At 41.9% G+C, this 16,619-nt stretch overlaps 1 protein-coding gene across 1 annotated transcript in view; it reads right to left on the minus strand.

The window, feature by feature from the left end:
- The window catches only part of sntg2 (syntrophin, gamma 2), an 88,940-nt gene that overhangs the window by 17,354 nt on the left and 54,967 nt on the right, over window positions 1-16,619 (minus strand). The window contains exons 11-14 of the mRNA XM_079633268.1: window positions 14,058-14,096; window positions 13,652-13,768; window positions 7,440-7,511; window positions 6,189-6,398 (exon numbers count right to left, since the gene is read on the minus strand). Coding sequence (XP_079489394.1) covers window positions 6,189-6,398; window positions 7,440-7,511; window positions 13,652-13,768; window positions 14,058-14,096 — 438 coding nt within the window. The remainder of the gene's footprint in view (window positions 1-6,188; window positions 6,399-7,439; window positions 7,512-13,651; window positions 13,769-14,057; window positions 14,097-16,619) is intronic.

Raw genomic sequence — 16,619 nt, forward strand, 5'->3', positions numbered from 1 at the left:
AGTTTTAATTTCTATGCAGATGCAATCCCCAACAAAATCACCCCAATCCTTTTAGAATTCAATTCAATAAACGCATATTGTAGAAAAACAAAATATCACAATGTCAGTTTTTTTTTTCCAATACTGTGCAGCCAAAGGTCAAACTCATCGCGAGTGTAATCTTGGGGCGAATTTGATCTGAAATAGCCACTCTATGACGCTCACAAAGAAACACATCACAGACTCATGTTGAGCTTTTCAAGGACACGAAAAGCCATTCGCAATAATAATCGCCCTCAGGATTATGATCAAACGGACACATGTAGTGAATTTGGCTGTCAGCATGTCATGATGGGCCATTTGAGCGTTTGCTATTAGGCCTTTTTGTGGCCTTTACTCCCTCAATTAGCCTCAAATGAAACGCTAGCGTAGTATTCGATGAGGATTTTGATGTCTGGCATGGAATATGATATGCAGTTTATCCAGAGAGCCACTAATCTGCTCCACTAAGCCAAAGTTTGAGCGAATCAGCGCTGATTAAACAGTGCAGAGAGACCAACACGCTGCTGGCAGGGAAATAAACCGCGCATAATGCTCATGAGCCATAAATAAACACCCGTAGTAATTCACCCGCGCGTGCTGGAGCTTCTTCTGAGGGTCGTTCGGATGCCGGAGAAACCCAGAGCCGTAAAGTGGCGCTCTGAGTTTGACCCCGGGTGGTGTTTAAGATGACTTAAATTTGAGTAAGGCAAGTCTCAAAGTCTTAAATCCCCTTCATCCCATAAACTTATGTTAGCATATACTTCATAATAGCTGCCCTGCAGGAGTTCATGGCGACACCAGAGATGCGCTAGACTTATGTATAGTGAAGGTAATTTAACGGCTCATTGAGGAGAGGTCTCACAGAAAAGACTCTTCAGAGGAATTTAATTAAAGCAGTAATAACATTTGAAACGCACAAATCAGACACACACACACACACACACACGCTCCTGATCTCGCATGCATTGCTGACAGATGCAGAAATCAATGCTTCATATACCGCTTTCTTTGTGTTTAATCTCTTGAAGAGGCATTTTAACACCATAATACTGATTGACAGGATATATATTTAAATAATAAAACAACGCATTCATGTTACCGTAATGCAAACCAAGTTTACAGTATTGCTTCGTTCGTATTACTGTAATGCATTGATAAAAATCATCCTATTGAGAACATAATTCTTTAAAATTCAATAGTACAAATACTGATACTGTGCCTGAACAGGATGATTTTTATTACTGTACAATAATATAAATAAAGTAACTAGACACTTTAAATTGCCATTTTATGAATTTCTTGCACAAAAAAAAACTTTGAACGGCATATTTGTATTTGCATGTATTTTTGACAGTAAAAAAATGTGTTTTGGCAACAAATCAGAAATCCTTATTGTTGAGCTGAGAGTGAGAACATTACCAAACTATCTAAAAGGCCACACACACACACACACACACACACACTGTAATGTGTACCTATATATATAAACTGTGTATATAACCCCCCTTAAATGGCATTAAAGGGGTCATGACATGAGAAACCATGAAATGTCTTGATCTTTCAACATGTAAAAGGTCTTTGTACCATTAAAACATCCTGCGAGTTTCAGAGCTTAAAACGTCCTCCCCATTATAAACAAAGCTTTTATTTAATCAAACGTTTGCTTTGATCGTCCAGTTTAAACCGTTGGTTTGTGTCTCTCAGACTTCAGAAGAATTTCAGCGTCGCAAACAAGTATTATTCTAATGGTGGAATTCAACTTAAAAGGTGAAACTAATATATTATATAGACTCATTACATGCAAAGTGAGATATTTCAAGCCTTTATTTGTTACATTTTTTATGATTTACAGCTTATGAAAACCCCAAATTCAAAATTAGAATATTGTGAAAAGGTTTTCATAAGCTGTAAGCCATAATCATCAAAATTATAACAAATAAAGGCTTGAAATATCTCACTTTGCATGTAATGAGTCTATATAATATATTAGTTTCACCTTTTAAGTTCCATCCATCCATCCATCTTCTTCCGCTTATCCGGGGCCGGGTCGCGGGGGCAGCAGTCTAAGCAGAGATGCCCAGACTTCCCTTTCCCTAGCCACTTCTTCTAGCTCTTCCGGGGGGACACCGAGGCGTTCCCAGGCCAGCCGAGAGACATAGTCTCTCCAGCGTGTCCTAGGTCTTCCCCGGGGTCTCCTCCCGGTGGGACGTGCCCGGAACACCTTCCCAGGAAGGCGTCCAGGAGGCATCCGGAACAGATGCCCGAGCCACCTCAGCTGACCCCTCTCGATGTGGAGGAGCAGCGGCTCTACTCTGAGCTCCTCCCGAGTGACCGAGCTCCTCACCCTATCTCTAAGGGATCGCCCAGCCACCCTGCGGAGAAAGCTCATTTCGGCCGCCTGTATCCGGGATCTTGTCCTTTCGGTCATGACCCAAAGCTCGTGACCATAGGTGAGAGTAGGAACGTAGATTGACCGGTAAATCGAGAGCTTCGCCTTGCGGCTCAGCTCTTTCTTCACCACGACAGACCGGTACATCGTCCGCATTACTGTGGAAGCTGCACCGATCCGTCTGTCAATCTCCCGTTCCATCCTTCCCTCACTCGTGAACAAGACCCCAAGATACTTGAACTCCTCCACTTGAGGCAGGAACTCTCCACCAACCTGAAGTAGGCAAGCCACCTTTTTCCGACTGAGGACCATGGCCTCGGATTTGGAGGTGCTGATTCTCATCCCAGCCGCTTCACACTCGGCTGCAAACCGTCCCAGTGCATGCTGAAGGTCCTGGTCTGATGGGGCCAACACGACAACATCATCCGCAAAAAGCAGAGACAAAATCGTGTTGTTCCCAAACCAGACACCCTCCGGCCCCTGGCTGCGCCTAGAAATTCTGTCCATAAAAATTATGAACAGAACCGGCGACAAAGGGCAGCCCTGCCGGAGTCCAACATGCACCGGGAAGAAGTCTGACTTACTGCCGGCAATGCGAACCAAGCTCCTGCTTCGGTCGTACAGGGACCGGACAGCCCTTAGCAAAGGACCCCGGACCCCATACTCCCGGAGCACCCTCCACAGGCCGCCACGGGGGACACAGTCGAATGCCTTCTCCAAATCCACAAAGCACATGTGGATTGGTTGGGCAAACTCCCATGAACCCTCCAGCACCCTGTAGAGGGTATAGAGCTGGTCCAGTGTTCCACGGCCCGGACGAAAACCGCACTGTTCCTCCTGAATCCGAGGTTCTACTATCGGCCGTATTCTCCTCTCCAGTACCCTAGCATAGACTTTCCCAGGGAGGCTGAGAAGTGTGATCCCCCTATAGTTGGAACACACCCTCCGGTCCCCCTTTTTAAAAAGAGGGACCACCACCCCGGTCTGCCATCCCAGAGGCACTGTCCCCGACCGCCACGCGATGCTGCAGAGGCGTGTCAGCCAAGACAGCCCCGCAACATCCAGAGACTTGAGGTACTCAGGGCGGATCTCATCCACCCCCGGTGCCTTGCCACCGAGGAGTTTTTTGACTACCCCTAAAAAAACTCCAAAAAGCCCTTTATGAAGAAAATTAAATCGAGGACCGTGACGTCGCCCGGTATGGCGCAGCCGGGGCCCCACCCTGGAGCCAGGCCCGGGGTTGGGGCTCGTATGCGAGCGCCTGGTGGCCGGGCCTCCCCCCACGGGGTCCGGCCGGGCTCAGCCCGAAGGAGCGACGTGGGGCCGCCTTCCCGTGGGCTCACCACCTGCAGGAGGGGCCGTAAGGGGCCGGTGCATAGAGGATCGGGCGGCAGTCGAAGGCGGGGGCCTCGACAACCCGATCCCTGGACACGGAAACTAGCTCTAGGGACGTGGAACGTCACCTCGCTTGCGGGGAAGGAGCCTGAGATTGTGCGTGAGTTTGAGAGGTTCCAACTAGAGATAGTTGGAATCACCTCTACGCACGGCTTAGGCTCTGGAACCACAGTCCTTGAGAGAGGATGGACTCTTCACCACTCTGGAGTTGCCCATGGTGAGAGGCGGCGGGCTGGTGTGGGTTTGCTCATAGCCCCCCAACTCAGCCGCCATGTGTTGGAGTTTACCCCGGTGAATGAGAGGGTCGTTTCCCTGCGCCTACGGGTTGGGGATAGGTCTCTCACTGTCGTGTGTGCCTACGGGCCAAACGGCAGTGCAGAGTACCCGGCCTTCTTGGAGTCTCTGGGAGGGGTGCTGGAAAGTGCTCCGACTGGAGACTCCGTCGTTCTACTGGGGGACTTCAACGCCCACGTGGGCAACGACAGTGTTACCTGGAGGGGCGTGATTGGGATGAACGGCCCCCCTGATCTGAACCCGAGCAGTGTTCAGTTATTGGACTTCTGTGCTAGTTACAGTTTGTCCATAACGAACACCATGTTCAAGCATAAGGGTGTCCATCAGTACACGTGGCACCAGGACACCCTAGGCCGTAGGTCGATGATCGACTTTGTGGTCGTTTCATCTGACCTGCGGCCGTATGTCTTGGACACTCGGGTAAAGAGAGGGGCGGAGCTGTCAACTGATCACCACCTGGTGGTGAGTTGGATCCGATGGCGGAAGAGGAAGCTGGACAGACTCGGCAGACCCAAGCGTACTGTAAGGGTCTGCTGGGAACGTTTGGCCGAGTCTCCTGTCAGAGAGATCTTCAACTTCCACCTCCGGCGGAGCTTCGACCGGATCCCGAGGGAGGCTGGAGATATTGAGTCCGAGTGGACCATGTTCTCCACCTCCATTGTCGAAGCGGCCGCTCGGAGCTGTGGCCGTAAGGTCTCCGGTGCCTGTCGAGGCGGCAATCCCCGAACCCGGTGGTGGACACCGGAAGTAAAGGATGCCGTCAAGCTGAAGAAGGAGTCCCATCGGGCCTGGTTGGCTTGTGGGACTCCTGAAGCAGCTGACGGGTACCGGCAGGCCAAGCGAACTGCAGCCCGGGTGGTTGTGGAGGCAAAAACTCGGGCCTGGGAGGAGTTCGGTGAGGCCATGGAAAAGGACTATTGGCTGGCCTCGAAGAGATTCTGGCAAACCGTCCGGCGACTCAGGAGAGGGAAGCAGTGCCCTACCAACGCTGTTTACAGTGGAGGTGGGCAGCTGTTGACCTCAACTGGGGATGTTGTCGGACGGTGGAAGGAATACTTCGAGGATCTCCTCAATCCCGCCGTCACGTCTTCCATGGAGGAAGCAGAGACCTTTTAAGTTGAATTACTAAAAATAAATGAACTTGTACACCATATTCTCATTTTTCAAGTTTCACCTGTATACTATTAAACAGCTACTTGTATAATAAATAAATAAACTAGCCCTAAATTATTTGATATTGTTTAAAAGAAGTGTTTGCCTTGAACAACTGTCAATTATATTAATATATTATGTATTGACTGTACAATGCCAGCCCTGACCAATCACAATCAAGTATCCAAGAGAGCCATATAATAAATAGCGATATAAGACATTTTGCAAACACACAAAAAAATATATGTTTATTATGTATATGTTTGTTCGGAGCATGTGGTTTTGTGAACGAGGGACAGTGTAATGGAGAGTTCGCACAGAAACTTTTTGAAAGATTGCTGGATCTACTTTGTTTGTAAATGATGGTTTAATATGGATAATGCCATCAAAACTCTTACTCGTGTGCAATAGTAAATGAGACCCTGGACCACAAACCCAGTCTGAAGTCGCACGGGTATATCTGTGGCAATATCCAACTATACATCGTATGGGTCAAAATTATACATTTTTCTTTTATGCCAAAAATCATTAGGATATTAAGATCATGTTCCATGTAAATTTTGGAATCTGAAAATCTGGAATTTTGTAAATTCCCTACCGTAGAAATATAAAACATGTATTTTTGTGAGTGAGTGCTGCACAATCGTGAACATAAATGCACAACTTTAAAGGAGATTTTCTCAATGTTTAGATTTTTTTTGCTCCTTGGATTCCAGATTTTCAATAGTTGTATCTCGACCAAATATTGTCCTATCCTAACAAACCACACATCAATGGAAAGCTTATTTATTCATGTATACATCTTCACAAATGAGTGTTGATACTGTTTTCTATGCAATGACATTATCCAATCATAACAGTGTCCATGTACTGAACGCCTTAAAGGAGCCGCTCCTGAAAAGTGTGTAGTTGTTGGTAAAGTAGTGTCCGGACTCACCCGTACTCTCTGCACCTCCATGAACACGGCTCTCTGGAAGACTTTCTCCCACAGCACCAGGTCTGAGCCCAGCTCAACGCTGTAGCAGAAGCTCTGGCCGTGTCCCACGAGCACGCTGAAGCAGAAGGGTTCACTGTCCCGCAGATCCCCGTCCTGCTGGAGACCCATATAAAACTTGGTCTGAATCCAGCAGTCTTCGGCTATCCATAGCTAGACAGCACAATAAATACAGAAAACACAGATCTGAAGTAAAGTCAAATGTGAAGCAGATGAACACACACACACACACACACACACACACACACACACACACACACACACACACACTGGAGCAGCAGCGGTCGAGATCGGGACCTGCTCCTCACACACACAAACTCCTGACTGTCCTCACACACACACACACACACACACACACACTGGAGCAGCAGCGGTCGAGATCGGGACCTGCTCCTCACACATAAAAACTCCTGACTGTCCTCTCACACACACACACACACACACACACACACATACATACACACACACTGGAGCAGCAGCGGTCGAGATCGTGACCTGCTCCTCACACACACACTCCTGACTGTCCTCACACACACACACTCCTGACTGTCCTCACACACACACACACACACACACACTGGAGCAGCAGCGGTCGAGATCGTGACCTGCTCCTCACACACACACTCCTGACTGTCCTCACACACACACACACTCCTGACTGTCCTCACACACACACACACACACACACACACTGGAGCAGCAGCGGTCGAGATCGTGACCTGCTCCTCACACACACACTCCTGACTGTCCTCACACACACAAACTCCTGACTGTCCTCACACACACACACTCCTGACTGTCCTCACACACACACACACACACACACACACACACACACACACACACACACACACACACACACACACACACACGGAAAATATAAATATATCCACAAAGTTTTGAAATGGTATGAAGACTCTTAAGCTCACAAAGGCTGCATTTATTTGATCAAAAATACAGTAAAAACAGTGAAATATTATTACAATTTAAAGCAGCTGTTCTCTATGTGAAAATATAGTGAAGTGTAATTTATTCAGCATCATTATCAAGTCTTCAGTGTCACATGATCCTTCAGAAATCATTCTAATATGATGATTTGATGCTCAATAAACTCCATGTTCACTTTAACTGACAAACAAAAGACATTCAGAGCAACCAGCATCTATATATAAAGCCGCCCATGTGTGTTTGTACCTTATGGACCTTAAAGAGAACCTCACAGAGGTGAAAACTAGCCTCTGCTTGAGTCCAGTCCGACACCAGGACCTGAGAGAGACACACAGAAACACATCACGCTGTTACATAACAACAGTTAGCAGGCGATTAGTCCTTTCCTTCAGTCTTTCCTTCAGTAACTGGGGTTAAAGCACAACGAGGAGGTCTCTAGATCAAGCCTTGTGGGTTTGAACTTACACTCCTTCAGTTCAAGACTGATAATCAACAGCTAACACAAGCCAAAGTCCCCCACACACACACAACTACACACACATGCTGCTGCTGTCGTTCATTTGCACATGAGATACCGATTCACCAATTCGCTAGGTTCATCTTAGCAGTGACTCGTCTTGTTGTTCGCCTTCACAATTAATTTCAACGCTTGCATTTCCATTAAAATTCATGTGCATTAAAAGTTTGAAGTAATTACCTCTTCATGACCTAGAGAGACATAACGCTTATTTAAGAGTCTGTTCTCTCTGTGCACCACACACACACACACACACACACACACACACACACACACACACGTAAATCTGAAACATAATGAGATGCTAATGAATTTGCTGAATGTCTCTCTTGGCTTTAAGGCATGCTAAATGCTATATTTCCTTGCAATTCCCCCATTATTAATTCAGTAATGCACATTTAATGAAATAGCAAAGAAATATCAGCACAGTATTATTTTGCTCACAAAATGTATCAAAACCACTTACAATAACGTTAATGCACGGAGTCACGTAGAGGACGTTGAAGATGAATATCACGTTGCATTAGGAGGTGCAGACAGTAAGATAGCACACGAAACCGTGCCGACACAAAGTACAGGGTTGTATTTCATAACTGATGAAACCTGTGTCTTCAGGCTTAATGGCACGGATGAAACATTTGTCACAAATAACGTATGTGTGCGAGGCCACCGCGGTAATGGCTTTTCCTCGCCACAGTCCATTAGAAAGTAATAGATTGATTATATATAATTAGAATGTATGTCCCGAGTCTGAGACCACCATAGGACAGGTAATGCTGTATATTTTGGAAGATAAGACACTGCAGTGTAAAAAATGTGGCTGCGATTAGTTAAAATTTGTTGAGATAACTTAAATATCCAACTTAACCAAACTAAACTAAAGTTAACTAAACTTAATATTTTAAGTCAAGCTTGAACACATACTTTTTAAAGTTGAAACAATGTTGGATTTTAAGTTGTGCTAAATAATCGCAGCAATTTTTTTTACAGTGTGGGTGTGTTCAGAATATGATCCTGCCGTTCTACATCGACTGTTTGTGCAGTCTGTAGTTTCCAGCCGGATCTAGTTCACTAGTGTTTCACATGTTATGTATTATGAAGATGATGACTTTTCCAGAAGGATAAAAGAAAAAAGAAAAAAAAATGATAGGGCCCTATTTTAACCCTCTGGGGACGGCAAATGCGCCGGCGTGTTTATATATAATTGCTATTATACCGGCGGGATAAACGACTCTTGCGCCCGACGCAAATCTAAAATGTGTTGGTCTGAAGTCGCTTCATTACTCATAGGTGTGGTTTGGGCGTAACGTGAAATAAACCAATCAGAGCGTCCTCTCTTATTCCCTTTAAGAGCCGGCGCGCTTGTTCCACGGCGGATCGCTATTATAACGGCGGATTGCTATTATAACGGCGGATCGCTATTATAACGGCGGATCGCTATTATAACGGCGGATCGCTATTATAACGGCGGATTGCTATTATAACGGCGGATTGCTATTATAACGGCGGATCGCTATTATAACGGCGGATTGCTATTATAACGGCGGATTGCTATTATAACGGTGGATTGCTATTATAACGGCGGATCGCTATTATAACAGCGGATTGCTATTATAACGGCGGATCGCTATTATAACGGCGGATCGCTATTATAACGGCGGATTGCTATTATAATGGCTGATTGCTATTATAACGGCGGATTGCTATTATAACGGCGGATTGCTATTATAACGGTGGATTGCTATTATAACGGCGGATCGCTATTATAACGGCGGATTGCTATTATAACGGCGGATCGCTATTATAACGGCGGATTGCTATTATAACGGCGGATTGCTATTATAACGGCGGATTGCTATTATAACGGTGGATTGCTATTATAACGGCGGATTGCTATTATAACGGCGGATTGCTATTATAACGGCGGATCGCTATTATAACGGCGGATTGCTATTATAACGGCGGATTGCTATTATAATGGCTGATTGCTATTATAACGGCGGATTGCTATTATAATGGCTGATTGCTATTATAACGGCGGATTGCTATTATAACGGCGGGTTGCTATTATAACGGCGGATTGCTATTATAACGGCGGGTTTGCCGGCGCACGCCAGGAGCGGTTCACAGCCGAGGAGACCGACGTTCTCGTCAGGGCCGTAAAACACAGAGAAGTGACATTGAGGATGATGGAGAAACCACACAAATAAGCTTCGGTTAAACAGGCGTATAATAATTTGGGTAAATGTGTAATCTAGATTTATGCCTATTTTTTTCACATCTTCACGGACACAACAATGATTTCCCTCGTGTGTTCATATTTTTCCATGTAATAATGTATGATTTGCAAAAATTAAAACTGCTGCGTCTATTTAGATTAGAGAATCAATATGTGTGTTGTTCACACGCTACATTATGGCCAAGCATGAGCCCTTAAAATAGCATATGACTAACGCGCGGCGCCGCTGTCTTTAGACTCGGTTTCTCCTGGCCAGTGGCGAAGTTGTTTTCTGAAACTGCAGAATATCACCAGGGAACGTTTGAGCGGGAACATGCTCTTCTTTTCACTGAACCGCCTGATATTTCTCTCAATGCAAATCAAACCAGCTATTAGGCGAACTGAAATAAAACATGTTAATCTCTAGGTATGGTGAAGTGTGTGTGAGGATGTGCGGCTATTTTAATTCCAGAGGCCAAGGGAACTTTATCAGGATCATAATATCCCGGATCCATGAAATAACTGGCCTTTAAAAATACAAATCTGCCTGCCTCTATGGGAATTTATCATAGGGGTGTCCTGACTTATGCACACTGTATTTTACAGAAGAACATTTACTTATTTACAATACATTATTCATTCACAAAGAAGATTAGTGTCCTTAAAGGTTGGAGTTTTCCTCATTTTTTTATTTAAGGAATTAAGATCAATTTCCAAAAGATGATTTTTGATTCCTCTTTTTAGTCAACTTTAGTATGGGTCTATTCACTTATGCTAAGCACTGTATATATGATTATAGCACACATATACATGCATACTGCTATGGATATGCAGACACAGGAGAGGAAGATGGTGAACAGTGATGTATTGAATATCAAAGGTGCAGGGATGAGGTGAGCAGGGTGGTTCAGTCAAAGGGTGATCTTGACGGAGACAGAGGAGAGGGAGACGAGAGATCGCCGGAGAAAAGTCCACATACATCGAGCGAGGTCAACAAAGCTGAGGTGAGGTGAGTGCATATATAGTGGCAGTAATGAGGGTGATGATGACGTGCAGGTGTGTGTGATTGTGAATGACGTGCAGGTGCATATATATATATATATATATATATATATGTGTATTTGTGTGTTATAATACTATATTATTAGTTTAATAATAGCCGGATACAGCAACCGTACAGTAGCTTCAATAATGGCTTGTGTTTATGAAGGTAAAAGAGTAGCAAAGCTCGAGAGCATGTAGATGTGAATTTGAGAACTTATACAATAAATATTCGTACTTGTGCGCTAAAATTTACACTCACAGCTCCAATGTGAAAACCTGTAAAATCAAAATCTGAAGTTGAATGTTGAAATTTGCACTCGCAAACTATACAGGTGGTTCAGTGAAAAGAGGAGCGTGATCCGGCGCAAACGTTCCCAGGTGATATTCTGCAGATTCAGAAAACAACTCCTCCACTGACCAGGAGAAACCGAGTCTAAAGACAGTGGCGCGTTATTCAGATGCTATTTTAAAGGAACCGTATGTAAAATTGTGGCCAAAACTGGTACTGCAAACACTTTCAAATGACTGTAGAGCGGTGTATCCCCTCCCCCTCCCCCCTGACTCGAGGTTGCCAGATAGGCTGCAGGATCCAGCAGGAACGTCGGCTGCTACAAGGAGCTTCCAATGGCAAGACTAGAGCAGAGCTGGCAACCCGGATGGAGGGTGGCGCATCAGGCCAAACACAACATGACAACATCAACATCAGTTGAGGGCTGCAACTTCACTTTTAAATGACAATATCCTGGCCGGATATCCAATCCAATTAATTTTATGATTAATTGATATACATTTCTTACATACGGTTCCTTTAATGCTTGGCCATAATGTAGCGTGTGCACAACGCACATACACTTTCATCCTCCTAATCATCCTCCTATATACTAATTGGCTTCATCACTGTCTCCTCTCCACCAGTAAGCTGGTGTGTGGTGGGCGTTCTGGCGCAATATGGCTGCCGTCGCATCATCCAGGTGGATGCTGCACATTGGTGGTGGTTGAGGAGATTCCCCCTTCTATGTAAAGCACTTTGAGTGTCCAGAAAAGCGCTATATAAATGTAACAAATTATTATTATTACTTTGCTTCTCTCATCTACACAGACGCAACAGTTCATATTTTTGCAAACCATATTACAAGGAAAAATATTACCACACGAAGGAAATCATTGTTGTGTCCATGAAGATGTGAAAAAATAGACATAAATCTAGATTACACTTTTACCCAAATTATTCAGGCTAATTGTAGTAATGGCGGATCAAACCTGTTTGGTCAATAGTGGCGAGACACATCGGTATATAAGGACATCTGACAAAGTCTGTTATCCGTCAAGAACCAGGAAACAAAATCCTGAAGACTGCGAAATCACCGTTACCATCATAAGTTGCGTGCGCTGGCAAACCCGCCGTTATAATAGCAATCCGCCATGGAACAAGCGCGCCGGCTCTTAAAGGGAATGTGAGAGGACGCTCTGATTGGTTTATTTCCAGAGGCGGACAGAGTACACAGCTTCATTACTTGAGTAAAAGTACAGATACCCCTTGCTAAATTTTACTCAAGTACAAGTAAAAGTACTACAGTCAGATGTCTACTTAAGTAAAAGTACTGAAGTACTTGTTTTTAAAAGTAGGCTACTTGAGTATCAAAAGTACAAGAATACATCTTCTAAATATTGCATTACTACTGCCACAGTGCTTACATTTATGTACAGAAACGTCCTACATGGAGTTATGAAAAATGTTCATGTTAATACCTTGGAGAATGTAAAAGGAATTGAAAGTAAAATCAAGTCATTTTCATCGTTTTACCATGTTGCTTTATTTAACATTTCGCACTTGCCCAGATGCCCACAAGCCAATAGCACAATGGCAACGCTCTGACAAACCTTTGCTGGAGTTGTAATGGATTTTTTGCACCCACATTTGAACCTGACTGTGTTACACACACTGCATACTCAAGAACATCAAAGCAAATCTCAGCTTACATTAATGTGTAATATCAGAAAAGAAAATTCAGCTAACAATTGTGTGTACATGTGAGTTTCTCTGTTTTTTCATCAATCAAATCAATAAACATAAACCAGCAAAGAAGGCAATAAGGCAATGTTCGGACACACCTCTGAACCTGAAAGCTGATTGCTGATAGGCTGTCCCAATCAGTGGCGCCTGCACAGTCAAGTCACGTTTGAGAGGGAAACAACAAATTGAGGGTTTCCGAGATTTTTTTATTTTTTTTTTTTTATTTTTTTTTAGAAGAAGTAACGGGTACTCAGTACTCACGGTTATGGATAGAAATGTAGTGGAGTAAAGAGTACAACATTTGCCTCTCAAATGTACTTGAGTAAAGTCATGAGTACTCCCCAAAAATGATACTCGAGTAAAGTACAGATCCCTCAAAATTGTACTCAAGTAAATGTACTCCGTTACTGTCCGGCTCTGTTTATTTCACGTTACGCCCAAACCACACCTATGAGTAATGAAGCGACTTCAGACCAACACATTTTAGATTTGCGTCGGGCGCAAGAGTCGTTTATCCCGCCGGTATAATAGCAACAGCGCCGGGATCCGCCCACAGAGTTACTTGCGTTTCGCGTTTGATACTTGCGCTTCAGAGCGTTACAATAGGGCCCTCGGTCTCTGCAGGACTGAATACTGACAGAGTTTGAAACACATGCAGGACTCACAGGAGGACTCCTGAAGATGAGAAGAGAAGATCCTCTCAGCGCCAGAAACCTGCAGCTGTGTGTGGACTCGGCGTCGCTGGCCTGGACCGGCTCACACACCCAACCCATGTGGACAATCTGCAGGAGAAAAGCAATCCCACTCAGCACACGGGTCCCAGCGTCTGTGTGTGTTCAGCACACATTGGCAGGGCTCTCCTGAGTAAATATGACTCAATTACTCTCGGCTGCTTATGAATTACTAATCAAAATGCAACAAAGAGCCAGAGGTCATTACACGATCGCGGTGAGATGTGTTATTGTCATGATTATGATATATTCTGAGGCTGTAGAAGAACTGGTGCAATAAGGATAATTACTTTCTATCCTAGGATTTAATAAGGAAAATGTCACTGTACAAATGAGTTACCTGATCATCAGGAGAACCGTATGTGTTCGCCGTCTTCATCTGAAACAAATCAAAACATTGCTAAATCAATGAACGTATTTATTATTATTTCATATTTATCACCAATTACAACTATGATGAAATTACCAGCTTTTTATTATTTAGGGAATTACTTTAAAATTAAAAAAATATACATAATTACTACTAATATTATTATTCTATGTTTATATATCATATGTGAATAGCCTGACAGAGCAATGTTACTTAGCTCAACTATAATATAATATCATATAATATCATATAATATCATATTATATAATAATATTGCATTATTAGTAAACGTTTTTGGTGTCGTAAAATCTCACAAAAAATATCTACAAATATCCGGCTAAATAACTAGCTAAATATTTATAATTGTATAATAATATAATATAATATAATATAATATAACATAATATTATATTATATTATATTATATTATAGTAGGTGAACTGTAGTGGTTCCTACATTTTTTTATTTTTTTATTTTTTATTTTTTTTAACTTATATAATATGATATTTTTATTATTTAATATTTATCGCTAATTACAACTATAATGAAATTACTGGCTTTTGATAATTTAATAATTCACTTTGAAATTATATATACATTATATATATATATATATATATATATATATATATATATATATATATACACACAATTGAAATAATATATATTAGTATTATATATAATTTAAATGTATATATACTGATACTGAATAACCTTGTGGTAACACTTATATATTCAGTACAAAAGTATATTTAATGCAGTAAAAAAAATCATAAATCATTATAATGCATGTTCTTATGACTAAATCTTATGAATATGCATTACTTGTTAAAGGTAAACCATGAAGTATTATTATTAATCGACATTCTTAAAGAAAGCACAGGCCTATAATGCATTAAACATATATTATACATATATAACCCCTACATAATGCATTATAGAATTAGGTAATAATGTATTTGAAGTTCAGACAGCGATGTGCTCTCCTCTTGTCAGCGGTGATTGACGGTATATCGGCTAGCAGTGAATCACAGCTAAAGTCGACTTATCAGCCAATAATGCGCTCGCGGGTCAGAATGTGTCACACACACTCATCTCCCATCATCCTCGCTGCTCAAGCATGTGTCACACGCTCTATTTATAGGTTATAGGTCACCACAATAACAGTTCCGCTTCCCCCTCACACACACAATCAGCTGCTAATTGAACGTTTAGCAATCAGTCTCTGTCTCCATCATTAGGTGACGTACACCAGCAGCTGTGTGACAGTCAGCAAGCCCGCTGGATCATCAGCGCTCATTACAGCAGCGCACAGGAAATGAGGTCGTTATAGACTCTTGGCAAGAGGTGGGTTCTGAGAGCAGAATTATGACTTATGAATTTTGTCCAAGAAAGCATGAATCTGGAGAAACTCAATAGAGTTGAGTTGCTTTTTTTTTTTTTTTTTTTTGCATTATTAGTAAAAGTTTTTGGAGTGTCGTGAAATCTCACAAAAAATATCTACAAATATCCAACTAAATAACTAACTAAATATGTATAATATAATATATAATATAATATAATATAATACTGAATAGCATATATTACATCAGTTTAATAATACTATACAACATTTATTATATTATCAGTTCATATTTAATTAAATGTAATTAACATAGCTCAAAAACTAATATATTCTATTAGATTATATGTTACATTATATAGAAATCATGGGTGTATATATATACAATTTTATATGATTTATTTTATATAAATAATCAAAAATTATATTAAGTTCTAATATATTATATGCATAATGATATTAGCCTAAATAATGGCTTAGTTGTCTTAAATAATAACAAAATTAAATTCAAGTAAATAAATAATTAAATTAATGAATAGTATTCATAAAGAAAATGTTGCCTTAAAAAAAAACATTTATTATTTTTAAGGCAATGAAGCAAATTAAATCCTTTCCTAATTCTCAGAAGCTGTAATGCTAAATAAATAAATAAAATCATGTTAATAATAAACATACTACTAATAATAATAGTAATTTTTTTTTTGTAAAGTACATCTGTGAAGTGTATAATCTTAAGCATACATTGATATTTACTGATATAAACATAATTGCTTCAAGACCGGATTGTTTTCACGTTTGACTTGAGATGACTCCAAAAAACAGAGAGAAATTAATATAAAAAATATACTTTTTTTTTGCTCTTTGACAAGGTTTGACATCAGATATTTATTTCAAAATATAATTTCTAAATGTTCCTTTGATCTTGAGGTGAAACACAACCCAGGCATGATTTAGTAAGATTCACCAATAGAGAGTAGCCTAATATATAGACAGATATGGTGGACTGTACATCATCTTAAGTTGCTACGGAGGCCCTAAAGGGACATGCTGATGGAAACAATATGAGACAGGAGGGAAAAAAATGATCTTGGAAATGTTTTGTGTAAAATGCAGAAGGTCTGAACACAGCAAAGTTCCAGTTACATATTCATTTTTCAACCCGAGAACTGTCATAAAGGTCTTCAGCTTCT

The sequence above is a fragment of the Phoxinus phoxinus genome, assembly GCF_949152265.1.
Source record: "Phoxinus phoxinus genome assembly, chromosome: 13".
Lineage (NCBI taxonomy): Eukaryota > Metazoa > Chordata > Actinopteri > Cypriniformes > Leuciscidae > Phoxinus > Phoxinus phoxinus.